General features: G+C 38.1%; 1 protein-coding gene and 1 pseudogene across 1 annotated transcript in view; one reads left to right on the forward strand and one right to left on the reverse strand.

Annotated features, from left to right (window-relative positions):
- Window positions 1–23,347, forward strand: part of KDM4C (lysine demethylase 4C) — a gene marked incomplete at its 3' end in the record, with an annotated part of 240,575 nt that overhangs the window by 26,660 nt on the left and 190,568 nt on the right. Inside the window, exons 2-4 of the mRNA XM_039217112.1 lie at window positions 1,862–2,022; window positions 9,726–9,901; window positions 17,499–17,613. Of these exons, the coding sequence (XP_039073043.1) occupies window positions 1,879–2,022; window positions 9,726–9,901; window positions 17,499–17,613 (435 nt within the window). The remainder of the gene's footprint in view (window positions 1–1,861; window positions 2,023–9,725; window positions 9,902–17,498; window positions 17,614–23,347) is intronic.
- Window positions 11,094–12,245, reverse strand: LOC120220126 (annotated as a pseudogene).

Consider the following 23,347-nt stretch of genomic DNA (forward strand, 5'->3'; position numbering starts at 1 on the left):
GCATATAGTTATTATAGCAGATGTTACAAACCAGGCTGGATCTCAGACTTGAAGTTAGGGCTTAAACAGACTGCTTTTCCTTTGAGGAGCTTAAAGTTTCAGCATATGATCATAAGTGTCAACCATTGGGACAGGCAACTGTTATAAGGAATGCAGAGAGGGAGGTCAAAACACACAGGATGGTTCACTTATGCCTACTTGAGATGGGTTGAGAATCTTGCCGGGTGAGGAGGTATGTGAAGGCTATTGTCATGGGAGGGAGTGGTTTGGGCAAAGGCATGGAGAGCTCTGTTTGTTGAGAGAAGCACAAATTGGTGCAAATTGTTGGAGCTTAAAGTATAATGCAGGTTGTGGTGAGGGACCAGGCCTGATAGTTATGTAAAGGCTTAATCTAGGCGCTTCTAAAGGATCATGTGTATCCTGCATAGAGATTAGACCTCCATTCTGCAGCCCATGGATTTTGGCCTGTGTATCTGTACAGGTGTGAAGGGGGGTGGGCAGGGAGGTGGCCTAGAAGGGTTTTTCTTTTGTATGCCTCATTCATGAGGCAAGAAGAATATTTTCTGTCATGTATTAATATATGTATATCCATGCAGATTATTTTCTCCTTTACATTAAAATTCTTAGTGGGTGGCAGTATTTAATTTTGATTCTCCCCACATGTACTTTGTGAGATAGATGCTTATTTAAACCTTTAATGAATGATATTCACATCTTTATCTGTAGCCCTGATCTGTTTTAACCTCTTATTATCCCATAGCATGTTTTCATCTTTTTCTATTTCATCCCTTCCCAATTTTTCTTTTTGTCAGTCAAATTAAATTTATTAAAAAAAAAAGGAAAGCTTTGTATTTGTGGTTTGGATTGTCAGATGCCAGGTGCTATTACTGCATACTGTGGGTTGGGACAGGACTCCTTTTTGGGGCAGGCAGGCCAGTGCTTCTTACCCAGTTTTGCATTCCATGTGTATTAGGTGATTAATAAATGTTGAGGGAATCATCCTGACTATTGTCAGCACGATTAAGTTCATATTTTTATAACACAGCCTACTACCTACTTTTTTACTTTTAAATTCTGTAATCTTTTCTAAGCTCCTGACAAACTAAACTCTCTCTGTCTTTATGGTACTTCCAGGTATTTTCACTGATTAGAATGCTTTTTCTTTCATCTGGCATTCTTTCAAATCTCACACCTTCTGATAAGTCTTAACTGTGTTCCTTTCTGGGAAAGTCATTTCTGAGTAATTTAGGTGGAGTTAGTTACTCCTGCCTCTGTACAGTTTTGAGTTGAAGTTTGTTCTGCCTCTAAACAATCAGTTTGGATGGTGAAGACAAACATCTGTTTCTCTGTCTCCAGTCTGGTGCTTGGTAGTTTTGCTGAATGGGTAGTTTGTAAATTATTCTAGGAAAGATATTATGACAAGTGGAAGCACACCTAAAGTCAGGTCTGTGCTGCGGTGTTGAACATAGTCCATTCACTACTCAACCTAGGCTAGGCCTTTATGCAGGTGCGTGTATGACAGAGTGTTTCAGAACTGGTACATAGGAACAACACCTTTTGTAAACTTGTGAAGTTAGAAAATTCATTTTTACTAGGAAGGATTTTGAGGAGGTGAGTAATACAATCAGTCAGTGATTGAATCACAGAAATAGGAACTTGGGAGGAGGAAGACGAGAGGCAGATTTTCCCACCAGGAGCCCAGGGAGAGATTAGGAAATCTCTTTAGTGGCGTGGTAGAGGGAATGGTAAATACAGGAGAAGAGCTTCTCCTGGGGATGCTTATATGCTATTTGGGAGAAATGACCGCCAACCTTAAGCACACAATAATTCAGTGCTGATGACCGCATCATCTTCTTTGCAGAGACTGCCCTAGTCATTATGGAGGTGGCCGAGGTGGAGAGTCCTCTGAACCCCAGCTGTAAGATCATGACCTTCAGACCCTCCATGGAGGAGTTTCGGGAGTTCAACAAATACCTTGCATACATGGAGTCTAAAGGAGCCCATCGAGCGGGTCTTGCAAAGGTGATTATCCTCAGATCCTTTAAACCTAAAACAATCACTTGGCCTTTCATTTATACTCTTAGTCTTCATGATATGGGAGATTTGTTTTTCTTAATGCATGCAGGGCTTTTGATTTTTCACAGAATAATATCTTATTTTTCTTTTACCTATTTATGCTAGGTTATGTTCTAGGGATTTTTTTTTTTTTTTATTTAAACAAAACAAACCAAGAGTGGCTCCTAGAAACAAAGGTATCCATGTATGGGGCTCCAGAGGTGTGAGAGCTATTCCCCCAACCCTAGGTGATCTGTTTTCATTCTGTATAGATTTGCCTGTTTTCTTTTCTTTTCAGTTACTTGCTTAGCAAGTGTGGAGAGTGCCTGCTACATACCAGGTCCAATGCCAGGTGCTGGTGGGTGTGATGGCATAGAACAGACCACGTTTCTGTCCCCCTTGAGCTTATATTGTAGCGGTAGCCTCTTAGGGTGGTGAAATAAAGACATTTAAGCAGGAACCCAAAGGATATAAAGAAAACAAGATGTGGGGATGCAAAGAATAGCAAGTCCAGAGACCTGGAGGCTGACCTGAGCTTTAAATGTGGGAGGAAGGTGGATTTGGGTTCAGTGAATAGTAGAAGAGATTGGTAAGTAAGGTGAGGGCCCCTGAATGGACCAGATACTACTGGGCTTGTTTGGCCTTAGTAAGGATTGGGGTTTTATTCTAAGTGCAATGGGAAGCATTGGTGGGCTTAAAGCAGAGGAGAGGAGGACATGGTGGCTATTTGTAATTTTGTGTCATTATCTTGAAAATGTCACAATGGCTCCTGCATGAAGAATGGATGTGGTAGGGAGACAGAGTAGGAACAGAGACTCCTGTCAGGGGTAGTTATGATATGCTAAGGATCACAGAAGGCACTGAGGATTGCATTATAGGTTTGTACCCATAGACCCAAAGTTAGAACTTTTTGTTTGTTTGTTTATTTGTTTGTTTTAAAAAATTTGTTTTAAAATGTTTATTTTTGAGAGAGATAGAGATAGCATGAGAAGGGTTGGGACAGAGAGAGATGGAGTCACGTAATCTGAAGCAGGCTGCAAGTTCTGAGCTGTCAGCACAGAGCCCAGCGTGGAGCTTGAACTCAGGAGCTGCAAGATCATGACCTTAGCTGAAGTCAGACACTCAACTGACTGAGCCACTCAGGCGCCCCAAAGTTAGAACTTTGAAAAAGAGATCATCTATATAATTCATCCTTTGATCTCAACCTGAGATGGATTGTCTGCCATTTCTTCCCTCATAAGAGGCTGGGGGGTGAGGGAGGGTAAAATTTTACCTCAGAAGAGTATGTTTTATTGCACTTAACTTCATTTTATTATTCTAAATGTTAAACTTGTAATCTGGGTTTCTGTAGCTTTGTCAGCATCACCTCATATAAGTTCCTGAGCTCTGCCAGAGCCTACTGACTGTGGCTGGGTTATGGGTGCTCCTTGGAATCCCCAACTCTGAGGGGAGGTCCAGTAACATTAAGAGCATATATCAGAAGAGAGAACTTCCAGAATTGCAGAGGTTGGTGTTCAGGTCCTCCTGCATCTGGATGCTCCTGGCTTGTACTGTATCTATCCCCTGAGGTCTCTCAGTTTGTTATGTATAGTTGAAGACCCTCCTAGAAAAGGTTTAAAATTTGGGGATATTAAGTAGAGTGAAAGTTTATTAGGGGTGGGTGAGAGATTGAAAAGGAAAATAAAGAGAAAACAAAGAGAAAAGTAAAGAGGTTTATAATGAATTTCTCAGATGAGGAATTCTTACTTTAACCTATTTATTGAGTTAGTTCTTAAAGAACTCCTTTATGGAACCTCAACACTTCAGTTATCTTTGAAGAGAAAAATAATTCTTCAGTTGAAGAGAATGTATTTTCAGAATCGTTTGCCACATATAATTTTGACCATAAACTAGCAGTGGGTTAGCAAGGATTTGGACTTTAATTGGGTGGAAGGAAGTTGGGGGTGACTGGTTGTCCCCTTCTCTGGGCTTTGAATGCAGCCCTTTGTCCTGTTTTTCTCTCCTTTTCTTTCTTGAAAACAGATCTTACTGTGTTCCACTGAGATTAGTGAGTATCCTGTGGTAGGGTGGCATGTTTAGTAACATTAGGAGGGGAAGCAACACACACACCCTCACAAGGGAGTTGCAGGCTCACAGGGTACACCTGTGCTACTGTTGGCATTATGAACCGCAATTAGTTTTCTAAATGTTGAACAAAACACAGCTGAGTCTAGACTTTTTTTTTTTTGAGGGAGAGAGAATCTCAGAATCGGGGGGGGGTGGAGAAAGAGAAAGAAGCAGGGCTCACTTGAAGCTGGGCTCGAGCTCACCTGATGTGGGACTTAAACTTATAAACTGTGACATTATGACCTTGAGGCGAAGTCGGATGCTTAACTACCGAGCCACTCAGGAGCCCTTAGACATTTTTTTTTTTTATTGGTGAGATTTATTTACAAAGTTGGAGAGATACATTTATTCAATCTTGTCTCGTTTTCTTCTACTAGAAATAAAATGAACTGTTTTTTTTTATTTTTTGGGTGAGTTTTTTTTTTGCCATTTGTGTTATCTTTTATATCAAGTCACATAAAGTCAGTTTCACCTACTTGCCTTATTTTCCTGGAAGTTGCAGCAAAGCAAATGTGTAAAACTGCACCAAATAAAATTGTAAAAATCAAAACTGTATTAATGCTGCTAGTTTGCTTTGCGGTCAAGCCCTGGAGACAGAGCCACCCATGAGATTCTTTGTTAATGCACAATTTAATGAATTGATCTTAAAATATGATTTGGAAAAAATGGTTGTGTAATTCCAATAGTAGTGACTTTGGCCTTAGATTTTTCTTTAATGAACATTTTTAGATTTATACTTTAGATTTTAACTTTTATTTCCATAGTGAGAGATTTGACACCCTGACTTTATATAAAAGATGGTGGTCAGGTTGGGAAAGTGAAGAATGCTAGTCTCTTTAAATGTAAAATTTACAGTGTTTTTGTGGAGAAGGATTATGATGAACCTTTATTACATATGAAATGGGTAAAGTTATTCCACAACAGTAATCTGGACATAGACTATCCTAGGTTATAGGTTATGCACATTACATAGTTTTGTGTCTTCGAGGTGTGAAGAAAGATTGCAAGGTTCTTCCTCTTCCTGCCTCTTCCTCAGTAGGTAAACGGTGATAATAGCAACTTATTTCAAGGTAAGTAGTACAAGTATAGATTTCAGTCAGAAAATTTCTATTGGATATAGAGTCCAGGCTGGGTTTGGGGAAATGTTGAAATAAAATAAAATGTATATTTTCATTTTGATAGAATTTTCAAGAAGGTAAACTTTCAGAGGAATAGGTTTTTCCTTCAGTTAGACTGATTGAATGTAAAAGTTTAACTTTCGAATCTTTTAAAATCCTGCGTATGTTGTGCTTCCATTTCCTATGTAAGAAAATCTGATGTGTTGAGAGTTAAAATTATAGTTCAAAAATAAGATTTTTGTTATAGGCCTGCACTTACAAATTTTTAAGGTTCTGTCTGAACACTTTGATCAAAAATAAGTGTGAACACATATATGAAATGTTTACAAAGATAATGTTTAATTTTTGTAAATTTAAGGTATTCATTGCTTTTCTAAATTTATAAAATTGCTACAAACTTTTTTTTCTACAAGACAGGAAAATATTAAACTTTAAATATAATATTAATTTTGATTGTAAATATAGTTATTTCTAAACAGGAGCCTGAATCAATCCATGTTTTATTTTTTTGAATTACCGACACTTAGTTCTGATGAAGAAAAAGTTAGCATTTATAACCCTTTTCCCTTTCAGTATGTTATGAAGACAGTTTAGTATGTTTATCCATATCTGTTTGGTACAATTATCCCTATTTTTTTAAAGTTTTGAGTATGGGGTGCCTGGATAGCTCAGTCGGTTAAGCGTCCGACTCTTGATTTTGGTTCAGGTCATGATCTCGCGGTTTGCGAGTTAGAACCCTACACTGGGTTCTATGCTGATAGTGTGGCTCCTGCTTGGGATTTTCTCTCTCTCTCCTTCTCTCTCTGCCCCTCCCCTGCTGTGTCTCTCTCTCTCAAAAAGAAATAAAAGAAAAGTGAGAATAGAGATTATATGCTATTGAAAACATAAACTCAAAGGGCACCTGGGTGGTTCAGTTGGTTAAGCATCTGACTTCAGCTCAGGTCATGAGTTCTAGCCCTGTGTCGGGCTCTGTGCTGACAGCTCAAAGCCTGGAGCCTGCCTCAGATTCTGTGCCCTTTCCCTGCTCACACTCTGTCTCTCTCTATCTCTCAAAAATGAATAAACATTTAAAAAAATAAAAAAAAGATTTAACCACAAGTTGCAGATGTGCATAGCAATATGTGAAAAAACAAAGCAACAGCTATTAACAATGTATTTGTTTACCTTGAGCCTTATGAAATGAATATATTTGTGTGTGCATATGTATATCAGTATACATATACAAAAAAACACATGTAATATATAGGTATATACGTGTGTATACATACACATTTATGTATGTATAAGTGTTGTTGATAATAATTCCAGATATTAAATACATTGAATTAACTGCTTTGTATTCATTTTCTTGTTTCAACTTGGAAGGAGCATATTATTATATTGCCATTTTACAGATGATAAAATCAAGGGCCAATTAAAAAATGTTTTCTCTCCTAAAAAAAAAAATAAAAAAAATAAAAAAAAGAAAGCATATACTCAATACTTTATTTTTAAATGTTTATTTATTTCTTTTTTGAGAGAGAGTGCTTGCACGCTTAACCCACTGAGCCACACAGGCACCCCTCTATTCTCACTGTAAACTAACATACCTCAGATGAAATAAAATGTGAAATATCTCTATATTGCCAATGAAAATTAAGTTAACTTTAGATTTGACACTGCACTGTTGTTTTTTTTTGTAGTAAATACTGTCATTTGTCAGCTGTTTAACATTGGACAAGTCACTCATTCTTCTGACCCCATTTTCTCATTTCATGAAGCTTGACCTAGAGAGTTCACAAAGGCTAGTTGCAGGAATACTATAGATCTGAATATGAAAGACAAAACCTTAAAACACTATAATATAAAATAGAATGCCTTCATGCTCCAGAGTAGGAAAAAAAATTTTTTTAAACCAAAGATCAAAGCAGCACCCATAAAGGCAAAAATGAACAAATTGGATTTTGTTAAGATTAAGAGCTTAATATTTATCAAAGGATGCTCTTAAGGTTGGAGGGCAAGTGATAGGGTAAGAGAAGATATTTAATAGATACACACATATGCATATAGTTATTTGCAAATGTATACATACACACATCCAAGAATAACCAGGCTATTTAAAGAATCCCTATACATTAATAAGAGAAAGACCAACAGTGCAATAGTAAAATGGGTAGGACTTGAATAAGCACTTTACAAAAGGGGATGTTCATAGGGAATATATGAAAATATTTCTTTAATAATTAGGAAAATGCAAATAAAGTCCACACTTGACTACCATTACACAACTTACAAGAAAGACTGAAATTTAAAAGATAGACAATATAAAGTGATGATGAAGATGTGAAGCAACAGGAACTCTCTATGCACTGCTGGTGGGATTGTGAACTGGTTCAGTCACTTTAAAAAACATTTGGTAATAACTGTTAAATTTGATCTATACATATCTTGTGTCCCAATAATGTCACTGTTAGGAGTATCTGTGTATACATGTTTATTTTAGAGAACTGTGCTCATATGCAGTAGAAGATGCATGCAATAATATTAATAGCAGTATTCTTGCAAAAGGTTATAAGCAGAAAAAAACAAGTGGCCAATAAATGGTCACCCATTTATGGATAAATATGTGTATGAAGGAATACTGAGTAGGAGTGAAAAATCAATGAACTTCAGCTATGTAGGCCATCATATGTGTTTTTTTTTTTAAAGTTAATTTATTTATTCTTAGAGAGAGTGAGAGAGATTGCACATGAGCAGGAGATGAGCAATAGAGAGGATAGAACAGGAGAGAGAGAATCCCAAGCAGGCTCCACGCTGACTGTGCAGAGGTGGATACAGGGCTCAAGCTCATGAACTGTAATATCATAGGCCATCATATCTGACACCTTACAAAAATATTGAGTGAAATAGAAAAGATAAACCAAAGAAGATATGTGTATATGGATGATTGCGGTTCTGTACATTAAAAAAAAAAAAAAATCAGTGCTGGGATGCATACCCAGGCATAAAACTATAAACTCCAGCAAGGAAGTGAATATCGTAAATGCTATGCTCTTACCTTTTGGGCAAGAGAGAGATGTGTTTGATGGGCAGTTGGAGGTACTCTGGTGTTTGCTTTATAATAATTCACAGTTATTTGTGATTGTGCATTTTATTAATGTGTGCTATCTATGTATTGCAATTAATTCTTTGAAGTTTATCTTAAAAATTAAAACAATTTCTGAAGGTGGATAAATTCCAGCTATAAATCACGAGTTTATAACTTTTTCCCTTCTAATTTTTAATCACACGACCATTTTTTTGGTCTTATTGTTTACTGATCTTTTCATTGTTTTTATTTTATTTTATTTTTTTAATTAAAAAAATAAAAAAAAATATTTCTGAGAGAGAGAAAGAGGCAGAGAGAGACAGAGAAACAGACAGACAGACAATGTGAGCAGGGGAGGGTCAGAGAGAGAGGGATACACAGAATCCTAAACAGTCTCTAGGCTTTGAGCTAGCTGTCAGCACAGAGCCTGATGCGGGTCTCGAACCCATGAACCGTCAGATCATGACCTGAGCTGAAGTCGGACGCTTAACTGACTGAGCCACCTACGTGCTCCTCTTTTCTTTGTTTAAAAAAAATTTTTTTTAAAGATAATCTTTTTAAAAATTATTTATTTATTTTAGAGAGAGAGCGAGAGTGCAAGTGGGAGAAGAGGGAGAAGGGGGGAGAGAGAGAGAGAGAGAATTGGATTGACACAGGGCTCAACCCAATAACCCTAGAATCATGACCTGAGCTGAAATCAAGAGTTGGACGCTCAACCAACTGAGCCACCCAGGTGCCTCTGATCTTTTAATTGTTAAGAACTAAGTGTTTAAATTGTGTTGGAAAAAAGTGGTGTGCTGAACAACCTCATACAGGAACATAAAAATTGATAATGCACATCTCTTTCTAACTTTGTGTTCAATTATGTCATGATGGTAAACTCAAATTTGCCATGCTGCGAGTAGTTACATCATAGAAATAGGCAAGAGCTACAAACCAGGGATTTCTCTACCTTTCTGGAAAGCTGATGGTTAAACATTTACTAGTATACCAACTACTACGCTGTTTGCTATATTGTGTGAAAGGTATTTAAAGAGAATTATCATATTAATATAGGCATTATTTGAACTTCAGCAAGTTATTTTGCTTCTGTGTGTCTCTTGATTTTACCTTTAAAATTGAGAGGTTAATAGTATCAACAAAAAAATAAGTTGGTAAAAGTACAGTATTTGATGTAAAAGTACTATTTGGTATAGTGATCAATAAATTTTGCTGTTTTTAAAGAATCATATTTGTAAGGTGAATATTCAAGAGAATGCAAGTGTTCCCTTAATCTGAATCCTCACTGTTGTTTTACACACTTGTTTTAGAAATGCTGAGAAATTCTTTGTAGTCCATTGGAATATTTCCCAGATAATATTTTATTATTTTATTTTTAGGTAATTCCTCCTCGGGAATGGAAGCCAAGGCAGTGCTATGATGACATTGATAATTTGCTTATTCCAGCACCAATTCAGCAGATGGTCACAGGGCAGTCGGGACTGTTTACTCAATATAACATCCAGAAAAAAGCCATGACAGTGAAGGAGTTCAGGCAGCTGGCTAACAGTGGCAAGTAAGTGCATGCAGTTTGCTATTTTTATTTTCTTCAGAGATATGCATGAACATGGTAGGAAAGTAGACTGAGGAGCTTGTGATGAAAAGCAGTGGTTTTCTGCTTTCTTCCTTCAGTTTTCATTTAACTGTTCCTGTTTTCTTTTTCTTTTTTTTATGTTTTTTTTATTTCTAAGAGAGAGAGAGAGACAGCGTGAGGAGGGGAGGGTCAGAGAGAGAGGGAGTCACAGACTGAAACAGGCTCCAGGCTCCAAGCTGGCAGTCAGCACAGAGCCCGACGTGGGGCTCGAACCCATGAACCGCGAGATCATGACCTAAGCGAAAGTCGGACACTTAACCGACTAAGCCACCCAGGCGCCCCTAACTGTTCCTGTTTTCTGTTCTTCAGGTGGTTGCCTGCTTAAATTTAAGTTTACTCCTAAGGAAGTTGTTTCTCATTTTATCATCTTATTCATAATATCTGTAAATGTTTTTTTCTATCTTTTAGTTGCCATGAATTTTTGATTCTACACATGATTCATGCGCCTTAGGCAAGTTTTCTTCTTTGTGTCAGAGTGTTTAAATCTTTTTTTCTTTTTTTTTTTTGGCAGCTCTGAGAAGTAAACTTTTATTTCCTTCTTGTCTGACAGGACTTTTCACACCCATGCTCCTCCCAGCACCTTCTATCCTGTCCACACAGTGGTAGTATATTCCAAAAGGTACCATGGCCATGGGGTTGGGGAGTCATCTCACATTCCAGGCTGGAGGAATGGGGTTTTGGAGATACTCTCCACCCCCAGCAAACTTTTACCAGCCAGAGGCTATGACATTCCCAACCCCCAATCCTGTATCCTGGTGGGAGGCGGCAATGCCTTCTTAGTTCTTCACACCTGGGAGAAGCAGGACCACAGAGGGTAAGCCACAGGCCCCCAGCTCCAGTAGCTCCCAACACTGGCCCCTGCCCAGGTCACAACTCCAGCCCCATTACCAGGCAGCAGAGGTCTTTCTTCTTCCTTGGGCTTCAATGTCAGATGAGCCCTCCACACTAGGCAAGGCAGAGATGAAGCTGGAAGCAGCAGCATTGGCAGAAAAGGAGCAGGCACTGAGACTGGTGGGTTGCTGGGCCAACAGCATGGGGCCAAAGGCGCTCTCAAAGTCAGGACAAGCTGTCTGTCCATGCAGCTCTGGGCTGGCCAGGATGTGAGTGTAATCGGCTATGACACAGGTACTTGGACGCCTTTCTACTCGGATGCTAGCTAATACTTACCCATTCCTTTACATCAAAATACCAAACACTGATGGCATACCTGGTGGCATAGGCTGGTTTCACCTCATGGGGGTTCCACTGATCAGACCAGAAAATAAGCAACCCATCAAAGAATGGCTCAGTGTTGGTTACCATGGCCCAGCCCTCAGGGAAGAATTACAGCAGCTTGCCATGCACTTTTCATGTCCCAGTTCTGATTCAGGTAATAGATACAGGTGACCCAGTGCCCACTGCCATGTGGATTGTCAACATGCCTTATGTACCCCTGCCCGTTGAATCAGTAAAATACCACCATGGCCTTGAGGCGCTGTGGATGACATAGCCACTTAGCACCCAACACAGTGGCAGATTATAACATCCATGTGGGCCATGAGGACCCCAGTGCTTTGGCAGCTGGGCTTATGGCCTTCTACTCAGGCAGTCTGGTCCCTGCAGAAGCTGCATGGTGAAATAGCCTGTTGGCTCATGAGCTGCCTATCACGTTGGTGCCCCCTCTGCTTCAGGGCCTCTACCTCAGCCAGCACATGGCCACTCAGTGCTGCCCCTAGGAAGTTATCCTTGACACTGATGCTATAGTACCACCTGCAGGGTAGAGTTTAGTCCAGGGCCAGGCGCTTGGACACGATGGGCAGTCCCTCCTCCCTCAGCCCCACACTGGCCTCACTGTTGCCACTGCTGCAGCACGTGTCACCCTTCCTTTTGGCCTCTGCCTCCTAGTTCTCCTGCCTGGCCCAAGGGCCACTTGCTCCTGCCCATTTCCCTTTGGGGACCTCAGGCAGGGCTCCCTGGCCACCAGTTGCTAGTACTCCTTGGTGACTAGTGCTGTAGTGCTCTTACTCTACAGCGGCTGCATCTCACCACTATCCTGTCTGCTGAAGCCCTCCCACAGGAGGCTGGCTGTGGTGGAAGGGGCTGTGGCCCTGGGGGTCCTGCTCCCCACCAAGGCATCATCAGGTGCTCCTGGCTGGTGGTAGGAGGGTAGCAGGGGACAGGGCAGGTAACTCTTCACCCCAGTCCTGGCCCAGCTAGCATCCAAGTGCTGAGACACAGAACCTGGGAGAGCCTCACTTAAGGGCTGTGGCTGGCATGGGCTGTCCATGGCAGCAGTGTCTTCATCCCCTCAGCGTGGAGGACACAGCCCAGGCCCATGGTACCACCCTCCTCTGCCTCTGCTTCCTCCACTTGATGCAGCTGGGGCCAGGGTGGCAGCTGAGCCTGGTGTGAGGCAGGGTGAGGCAGGGCAGGCAGCAGAGATTCTTCTCGTGCCTTGTGGGTGCTCACAGGTCCCCAAGTCCTCTGATGCCCATAGGGGCTTGGGAAAGGACCCATCAGGGTGGTGAGAATTTTCCTTTGCTCTCTGCACATTTGGTTTTGCCTGCTACCCAGGGCCATATACCATGCCATACCCCTGACAGTGTTTCAAGCCTCAAATGATAAATTATATATTTAGAATATAAGTAATTAAAAAAAAAACCAAACCCTTGAATGACTTGAAGGGCCACCATTATTGTATTAGCATTATTGTAATTATACCTGTTGCTGTGTAACAAATTACACCAAACCTTATAGCTTTGATTATTGATTTAAAATCAATAAGCATTTATTTATTATCTTAGTTTTTGAAGGTTAGGAATCTGGGAGTGGCGTGACTGGGTGGCTGTGGCTCAGTGCCTCTCATGAGGTTGCAGTCAAGATGTTAGGTGGGTGAGGCTGTTATCATCTGAAAGCTTGACTGTGACTGGACGATCCTGTTCTAAGATTGCTCCCCTTACATGGCTGTTGGCTAGAGTCCTGAGTTCTTTGTTACATGGACTGCTCTTCATGTTTTGGCAGCTGGCCTCTTCCAGAGCCAGTGATGCAAGAGAGTAACCAAGATGGAAGCTACAGTATCTCTTCATGATCTGTTTCTTGACTATCCCTTTTGAGTTATTTTATTTGTTACAAGCCAGTTGCAAAGTGAATCCCATAGTCAAGGGGAGGAGAATTAAGCTCCACTTCTTTTTAAAAAATATTTTAAATGTTTTATTTATTTCTGAGAGAGAGAGAGAGGCACTGTGAGCAGGGGAGGGTCATAGAAAGAGGGAGACACAGAATCCAAAGCAGGCTCCAGGCTCTGAGCTGCCAGCACAGAGCCCCACACAGGGCTCAAACCCATGAACCATGAGATCATGACCTGAGCTGAAGTTGGATGCTTAACCGACTGAGCCAACCAGGTGCCCCATTAAGCTCCACTTCTTGAAGGGAGGAGTATCAAAGTATTTGTGGACATATTTAGAAACCATTACAATTATTATTATTAAATTACCTTTAAAAAAAGTTTCTGATATGGTAGTTAAGGCTCTAGATCAAAACATTAATTTGAAGAAAAAAATTAGAACCCCAAAACCACCAACCAATCAGCTAGTCGGAAAACGTCCAAATTCTCCAGATAGGTGTGTGTGAAATTAAGCTCTTTGGATAAATTTAGTTGATATCTTTTTAAAGGATTTTTACATTTATATTTGACATAGCAAGTACTTTATAGTACTTGAAAAATCTTAATTCTGTGTATAAAGCTCCTTTGGAACATTGTGACTTTTTCAAAGAAATTGAAATTTTTATATTTAATGTGAGTTCCTTCTTTTAAATTATTGATAAGCATTAATAAAGTGTCAGATCTCAGTTGAGAATGTGAAAATTTTATCACTGACTGGAATGATTTGCATTCAGACTCTTTAAGAACTCTTTGGGGGCACCTGGGTAGCTCAGTTAAGTGTCCAACTTCGGCTCAGGTCATGATCTCACAGTTCTTGATTTCTAGCCCTGCATCAGGCCCTGTGCTGAAAGCTTAGAGCCTGGAGCCTGCTTCGGATTCTGTGTCTCCCTGTCTCTTGGCCCCTCTCCTGCTCACAGTGTGTCTCTTTTTCTCTCAAAAATAAATAAATATTAAAAACAAAAAGAACTCTTTTAACAAAAAGATTGTGATGCTCTTGAAACAAGATTGTGGAAGAAAATTTACCCAACTTTTTATAAGTATGAATGGTTTATTCTGTTATTTATTTTCTAGCACCCATTTCCAGAGTCATTTTTAAAGTGTTAATTAAATAGTCTAGCTCATTTAGTGGAACATCTGCTTGGCTACTTTGATATTTCAGGAGACAATTTGTACTTAAAAGTAATCAGATTATACTTACTAGAAAATGTTTGTTAATACCTTTAGTAATGATTATAGTCACCATAAGAAAAGTGCAAGGTGCTATGGAGTTTCAAAGAAAAATAAGACTTCTTTGGTTGTTAATCAGGAAAGGAATGATTTCATTTTGTAGGTGCTGCTGAGATGGATTTTGAAGATGGTCAGAAATGTTTTTATCAGTTACAAAAGTAAAACATTCTTATTTGAAAATTCAAACATCATAGAAACACAAAATTTTAACTCCCAGATCCAATCATCATTAATAATACATGGTAATTCAAAATAATTGATGAGAAAAGAGACTGGAAGACCTTTTTTTATGGTCACAGAGAAACTTTGATCATCTCTAGCCCCTGTGATTACCCTAGCATAGTATCAGTTTCCTATTTAAAGGGAATTTACTTTACTAGACACTTACTTTGTTTATATATCTGTTCAGTTTTTGCTCAGGTGCCTTGTTTGTAGATTGGCTCTTCCTGAAGATAGCCATTTTGATGTTGTTTGTTTTGTGTATCACTTTATACCCAATACCTGGTACAGTATCTGGGGTATAGTAGGTGCTCTTTCAGTATATGTTTATTGAATGATTAATGCCATGAAAGCCAAAATATACTTGAAGTAGTATAATTATTGGACAGATTGTCATGATTTCTTTAATAACAGAATGTGCATTTCTTAAATTTCTGAAGTTTAAAACTGATTTTTAAAAATAATTGACTCTTTTTTTCTTGTTGCAAAACATATCTATTATAAAATGCCTGAAAGGTTATTCCATGTTAAACTTTATTTTTTGAGTTGGATTAATTTCATTATAATTGTTACAATGTTAAAGTACTTTTGAGAATTCTCTTTTTATATTTCATCTGCCAATTTCATGTGGGAAATTTATTTCAAATGCCAGTGAAATGGGTTTCTAAGTTTCAATCCAAGGCTTGCTTGTTCACTTAGAGCTGTACTAGTGTGAAATGGTGTTCATTATGGTTGTAGGATGGTCTTGAGTTGGGGCTAATTTTCATGTGAGGCAGGAGGCATCCTTCTGGTTTTTCTGTTCATCTATTTTCCTTCATTCAGTACATGCCCTTGCATAGGTGCACAGTATGTAATGTGCTTGGTATAAACAGTAGACAGGATAACATGCTCATTTGGTTGATAAACACAATCTAATCCAAAAAAAATCTAGAGTCCTCCAACATAGCTCTCCTATAAAAATACCTATGGAGGTAAGTAATATGCTCTCTTGTAAGTAATATGTATCACTTATATTGCTGATCTATACTTTCTTCTAGGCATGGAGCTATGTCCTTTAGATAAATATTTGATAGAGTCCTCAGAGTAACTCAATTGATATTAGCCTCTTTTATAGAGGAGTAACTGAGGTCTGGTGAAATTCAGTCCCCTGCCCAAGGTTACATAGCTTTTACATGGTAAAGCCTGGATTCAAAGCTCTAGGCAGGCTGGTCCTGGATACCTATCTCTTAACAATCGTAATATAGTGAATAAAAGGTTCTAGCGAAAAGGAAAGGTTGGATTGCTTTTGAGCAAATTGACACTGGATTTGTGGGACAGCTATGATTGTTTAACGGTCCATTAGGGATGAAATCTGTAGCCAACTGAGTGAACTGGTCACTTTTTTCAAATTTAGAATTGTTGTTTGTATCAGATATTCACGGATCTTAGAATTTAACATCAGTAGCCAATACTGAACCATATGTTTCCTTTTTAAAGTTATAGGTTGTTAAAAATTAATCATGATTGAGTAGTGAATTGTGATAGATTCTTTAGATCATCTAATAGTGAAAGGCAATTTAAGACTTCAGTACCCAAAGTCTAGCAGATTTCTCTGTAGATCAAAATAAACAGTATTTCTGTTACCTTTTTTATTGCCTGAGTCTAAACTCTGGTTAGCTTGCTTAGCTTGTGGCTAGAATTCTTGTTACTGTTGGAACCTACTAATTGAAGTGGTGAACTACAGTGGAGTTAGTGATGCTTTCATGCCCCTCCCTTTTATTTTTGACTGTTCTGTTGAGATGTTAATGATTTGAGTAAATCAGCAAATGATTCTGTATTTCAAATACAGTTGTTAAATTGTTTGCTATTCTTGCTTATTGCTTAGATAACCAGTTTCGGTCCCAGTATAGTGGGTATTAATTTTGATGGTTCTACAGTTATTCAATCTAAAATATTCAATAGGCTTTATCAGGATTATTACTGCTGCTAAGCACTCTTTTTACTGCCAAACAGTTTCATTACTTTCTTCATTTGATTTCTTTTTTTCATGTAGAAATAATGGTATTTTGTGTGTGTGTGTGTGTGTGTGTGCATATTAATATAAGATTATTTGTTCACAACCCAAATAAGACAGAGAAGCAAGTGCCTTTCTGTAATTCCAATGTGAAAGATAACCATTAATATTAATAATATGGTATATATTTCTTTTTGACCATTTGAGTACAGTTATAGATATTTTTTACATAAATATTATCATAGTATTCTGTAACTTGCTTAATTCACTGTGGAGAGATATTAATGTCAATAAATAGAAAGATCTACCTTATCTTGTGTTCTGTATTTTATTTAAGCCCTTTTATGTAACTAAGCCTGTAAAATTTAGTATAGTATAATTGGTTAAAGATTTTAGAAAAAATTTTAAAGCTAAAGTAATGGGGTTTTGACTATTCTCCTTATATATTTGATACTTCCATGAGAATATTTCCTTACTAGTCAAAAATATGAGGTTACTGTATAGAGTTATTTAGGAATCTTAAGAGTATTCAGAGATCAATGATAAATACAATGGTATATTTACTTACTAGATTTGACAATATGAGTTGTTGCAGTGTTTTCATTTTGATAAGATTTTGTTTAGAATGTAATTTAAGAAGGGGCTCCTGGGTGGCTTAGTCTGTTGAGCGTCTGACTTTGGCTCAAGTCATGATCTTGCTGTTCACAAGTTTGAGCCCTGTGTTGGGCTCTGTGCTGGCAGCTCAGAGCCTGGAGCTGCTTCAGATTCTGTGTTTCCCTCTCTCTCTCTCTGTCCCACCCCCACTTGTGCTCTGTCTCTCTCTCTCTTTCAAAAATAAATAAAACATTAAAAATTAAAAAATAAGAAAATGATACATGGGTGGGGAAAATCTTACAATTGTCATATTGGTTTGTGCTCTTTTCATTTATCTTTTGCAGATACTGTACTCCAAGATACTTGGATTATGAAGATTTGGAGCGCAAGTACTGGAAGAACTTAACTTTTGTGGCACCCATCTATGGCGCAGATATTAATGGAAGCATATATGATGAGGTATATTATAGTGTAATGGATTTTGTAAAGGACACATTTCCTATTTTCGTTACCATTTTAGGTACTTCTCAAGTACCTTTGATGTGATCCATAATTCCTTAGGACAAGAGGAAATAAAGACACATCAGGTAGGATTTCTGCTGCAGATATTTGTCAGATTGAAACCACCTAATGGTACAAATACCTGAAATTGCTCAACAGCAATATATTATGTGGTTATCTGGCTGATCTTTAAATTACACTAAAATTTTTTTTAAGCAAAACACTTTTCAAAAATATTTGGGGGATGCTTGGGTGGCTCAGTCAGTTAAGTTTTGGACTTTGGCTCAGGACATGATCGTGGTCTGTGAGTTTGAGCCCCATGTTGGGCTCTGTGCTGACAGCTCAGACCCTAAAGCCTGCTTCGAATTCTTCGTCTCCTTCTCGGTCTCTCTCTACCCCTCCCTCACTCATGCTGTGTTTCTTTTTCTCAAAAATGAATAAATTAAAAAAAATTAAACAAAACAGAAAATATTATCCATAATACTACCACCTTAAAGCTAAAACAGTATTTTAATATGTATTCTTCTAGTAGTTTTCCCCTAGTCATTTAAAAAAGTTATATTTGAATAGGCTTATTCTCCTTTTCTTCCACAAATTATGAGAATTTTTCTCTTTTTTAAAGAGCACATATTATTACAGTCTTCCCAGTTATTATTTATGAGGCCATAACATGCTTGAAATAAACCAATCCTTTTTGCTGCCTCCTAGTAAATGTAAACCCTGTTTCTCTTTTTTGTTTCTTTTTGGGTTGTTTTGGTTCTTTTTATTTTAAGAAAGGTCTTAACTACTGAAAGGTTGGAGTAGTGTGATGAACACTTGGATATTCTTCAGTTAGAGTCATCAGTTAGTATCCTTTGTTTCTCTGTTGCGCTGCCATTGTCTCTTTTTGTCTCTTTCTCTGTCTTTCTGCTGTTAACATTTGAAAGCAAGTTGCAGACATTTTGACAGTTAACCTTTAATTATTTCAGCATGTGTTTTAAATCATCTAGTATACAGATCGTATTCATGAGATCCTAATTTTGCCAATAATATTTATAAACTGTTTTTTCCTCCAGTCAGAAGGATCCAGTCAAGAATTTCTCTTTATAATTAATAAATGATTTACAAGGTGATACTTAGAGACTAGATAACTAGCCTGTATCCCAGCAGCCTTTCACCCAGTGAATTTACATCTATTGATAATCTTTGCCTGAATCTGTTATTATAGTATTTTTAAACTCTTTATATTTTGAAATATAAGATAAGGTAGAAAGCACATAAAACAGAAACTTAAATCTTAATAAATTAAGTGAACTCCTTAGTGAACTCCTGTGTATCATCACTGACACCAAGGAATATATTTACTAGCATGCTAGAGTTTCCCTACACCTCCCTTGACTGATCATAGTCTTCCCCTTTTATCGAAAGATAATCACTATTCTGACTTTATGGCAGTCACTTCTTTGTTTTCTTTAGGAATATAGTTCATTATATCCTGTTTCTGAATTTTATACAACCAGAATCATTCAGTGTGTAGTCTTTTATGCCTGGCTTCTTTCATACCTTATGAACATTTCTAAATTTTTTCTACATTGTATAGCTCTAGTACATTTTCTTTGCCGTATAATATTCTGTTGTATGAATGTGTTACAGTATATTTATTGTTGTGCCACTACAGGTCATGTTGGTTGTTTTCACTTTTGGCTTTTATGAACAAAACTTTCATGAATGTTCTGTATGTTTCCCTGGTCATGTAATGGTGTGTTTATATAGGGTGTAGGACTAGTAGTTGTTATAGGGTACACACATGGTTAGCTTCAGAAGTAAACTCTTTTCCAGTTTGCACCTTCTTATAGTAGTGTTTTCAAGTTCCCATTATTCCACATCTTATGTAATATTTGTTATTGGTGGTCTTTTAAATTTAGCCATTCTGTTGGATGTGTATTGTAGTTGTGTTTTTAAGTTTCATTATGATTTTTTCCCTTATGTTCATTGCTGTTTGGATTTTCCCTTTTATTGAGGCACCTGTTTTTTTTTTTTTAAATAGTTTATTTTCAAGTTGGCTTACATATAACACCCAGTGCTCATCCCAACAAGTGTGGTCCCCTTCGCCTTTCCCCTGCCCTCATCAGCCCTCAGTTTGTTCTCAGCATTCAAGAGTCTCTCATGGTATGCCTCCTTCCCACTCCCCAACTATTTTACCCTTCTTCTCCCTCATGGTCCTCCGTTAGCTTCCTCCTAATCCACCTTTTTGTGCAAACATATGGTATCGCAAACATATGGTATCTGTCCTTCTCTGCCTGACTTATTTTGCTCAGCATAACACCCTTAGTTCAATCCATGCCTGACTTATTTCGCTCAGCATAACACCCTTAGTTCAATCCACGTTGCTACAAATGGCCAGATTTCATTCTTTCTTATTGCCATGGAGTATTCCATTGTATAAATATACCACATCTTCTTGATCCATTCATCAGTTGATGGACACTTAAGTTCTTTCAATGTTTTGACTATTGTTGAGAGTGCTGCTATGAACATTGGGGTACATGTGCCCTTATGCATCAGCATTCCATATCCCTTGGGTAAATTCCTAGCAGTGCTATTGCTGGGTCATAGGGGAATTCTCTTGTTAATTTTTGGAGAAACCTCCATACTGTTTTCCAGAGCGGCTGCACAGTTTACCAACAGTGCAGAAGGGTGCCCATTTTTCCACATCCTCACCAGCATCTAGAGTCTCCTGATTTGTTTATTTTCACCACTCTGACTGGTATGAGGTGCTATCTCAGTGTGGTTTTGATTTGTATTTCCCTGATGAGGAGGGATGCTGAGCATTGTTTCATGTGTCTGTTGGCCATCTGGATGTCCTCTTTGGAGAAGTGTCTGTTCCTGTCTTCTGCCCATTTCTTCACTGGATTATTTGTTTTTTGAGTGTGTAGTTTGGCGAGTTCCTTATAGACTTTGGAAACTAGCCCTTTATCTGATATATCATTTGCAACTATCTTTTCCTATTCTGTCAGTTGCCTATTAGTTTTATGGATTGTTTCCTTTGCTGTGCAGAAGCTTTTTATCGTGATGAGGTCCTGGTAGTTCATTTTTTGCTCTTGATTCCCTTGCCTTTGGGGATGTGTCAGGTAAGAAATTGCTGCGGTGGAGGTCAAGGAGATTGTTTCCTGCATTCTCTTCTAGGGGTTTGATGGTTTCCTGTCTCACATTCAGGTCCTTTATCCTTTTTTTTAAATTTTTTTATTTTTATTTTTATTTTTTTATTTTTATTTTTTGTCCTTTATCCATTTTGAGTTTAATTTGGTGTATGGTGTGAGAAAATGATCTAGTTTCATTCTTCTGCATGTTGCTGTCCAGTTCTCCCAGCACCATCTGTTAAAGAGGTTGTCTTTTTTCCATTGAATACTCTCCCGCTTTGTCAAAGATTAGTTGGCCATACATTTGTGGGTCCAATTCTGAGTTCTCAATTCTATTCCATTGGTCTATGTGTCTGTTTTTGTGCCAGTACCATACTGTCTTGATGATTACAGTTTTGTAGTAGAGGCTTTTGTGGTTCCATATAAATTTTAGGATAGTTCTAGTTTTGAGAAGAATGCTGGTGCAATTTTGATTGGGATTGTATTGAATGTGTAGATTGCTTTGGGTAGTAATGACATTTTAATAATATTTATTCTTCCAATCCATGTGCATGGAACGTTTTTCCATTTCTTTGTGTCTTCTTCAATTTCCTTCATAAGTTTTCTATAGTTTTCATCACACAGAGCTCCTATATCTTTGGTTAGGTTTATTCGTAGGTATTTTATGTTTTTTTGTGCAATTGTGAATGGGATCAGTTTCTTGATTTCTCTTTCTGTTGTTTCATTATTGGTGTATAAAAATGCAACCGATTTCTGTATGTTGATTTTGTACCCTGCAACTTTGCTGAATTCTTGGATGAGTTTTAGTAGGCTTCTAGTGGAGTCTGTCAGGTTTCCTATGTAGAGTATCATCTCGTCTGCAAAAAGTGAAAGTTTGACTTTTTCTTTACCAACTCTGATGCCTTTGATTTCCTTTTGTTGTCTGATGACTGATGCTAGGGCTTCCAGCACTATGTTAAACAGCAGTGGTGAGAGTAGACATCCCTGTCGTGTTCCTAATCTCAGGGGGAAAGCTCTCAGTTTTTCCCCATTGAGGATGATGTTAGCTGAGGGCTTCTCATAGATGGCTTTGATGATGTTTAAGTAAGTTCCTTCTATCCTGACTTTCTCGAGGGTCTTTATTAAGAAGCGATGCTGTATTTTGTCAAATGCTTTTTCTGCATCTATCGACAGGATCATATGGCTTTTATCTTTTCTTTTGTTGATGTGATGTATCACATTGATTGATTTGTGAATGTTGAACCAGCCCTGTAACCCAGGAATCCCACTTGATCTTGCTGGATAATTCTTTTTATGTGTTTTGTATTCGATTTGCAGGGATCTTGTTGAGAATTTTTGCATCCGTATTCATCAAGGATATTGGCCTGTAGTTCTCCTTTTTTGCTGGGTCTCTGTCTGGCTTGGGAATCAGAGTGATGCTGGCTTCATAAAATGAGTCTGGAAGTTTTCCTTCGATTTCTGTTTTTTGGAATAGTTTGAGAGGAATGCGTATTAATTCTGTTTTAAATGTCTGGTAGAATTCCCCTGGGAAGCCATTTGGCCCAGGGCTCATATTAGTTGGGAGATTTTTGATAACTAACTAGATTTCCTCACTTGTTATGGGTCTGTTCAGGTTTTCTATCCCTTCCAGTGTGAATTTTGGTAGTGAGTGTGTGTTTAGGAATTTGTCCATTTCTTCTAGGTTGTTCAATCCAGTTTGTTGGCATATAGTTTTTCATAGTATTCCCTGATAATTGCTCATATTTCTGAGGGGTTGGTTGTAGTCAATCCGTTTTCTTTCATGATTTTGTCTATTTGAGTGCTCTCTCTTTACTTTTTGAGAAGCCTGGCTAGAGGTTTATCAGTTTTGTTTATTTTTTTCAGAAAACCAACTCTTGGTTTCATTGATCTGTTCAACTGTTTCTTTGGTTTCTATATTGTTTATTTCTGCCCTGATTTTTATTATTTGTCTTCTTCTACTGGGCTTGGCGTGCTCTTGTTGCTCTCCCTCTAGTTGCCTTAGGTACACTGTTAGATTTTGCTTGCACTTTTTCTAATTTCTTGAAAACGGCCTGGAGTGCAATGTACTTTCCTCTTAGGACTGCTTTCATCGCATCCCATAGGGTTTGGGTTGTTGTATTCTCATTTTCATTTGTTTCCATATGTTTTTTAATTTCTTCTCTAATTCCCTGATTGGCCCATTCGTTCTTCAGTAGGGTGTTCTTTAGCCTCCATGTTTTTGGGGGTTTTACAGACTTCTTCCTGTGATTGATTTCGAGTTTCATAGCATTGTGATATGAAAGTGTGCATGGTATGATCTCAGTTCTTTTATATTTATTGAGGGCTGCTTTACGTCCCAGTATGTGATCTATCTTGGAGAATGTGCCATGCGCACTTGAGAAGAATGTGAATTCCATGGCCTCAGGATGTAGAGTTCTAAATATATCTGTCAAATCCATCTGGTCAAATGTGTCATTTAAGTCCATTGTGTCTTTATTGATTTTCTGTCCACTTGGTCTGTCCATTGCTGTAAGAGGAGTATTAAAGTCTCCTGCTTTTAGCACGTTCTTATCGATAAGACCATTTCTGTTTGT

This window comes from Hyaena hyaena, unplaced genomic scaffold (assembly GCF_003009895.1).
Source record: "Hyaena hyaena isolate Hyena2069 unplaced genomic scaffold, ASM300989v1 scaffold_675, whole genome shotgun sequence".
Lineage (NCBI taxonomy): Eukaryota > Metazoa > Chordata > Mammalia > Carnivora > Hyaenidae > Hyaena > Hyaena hyaena.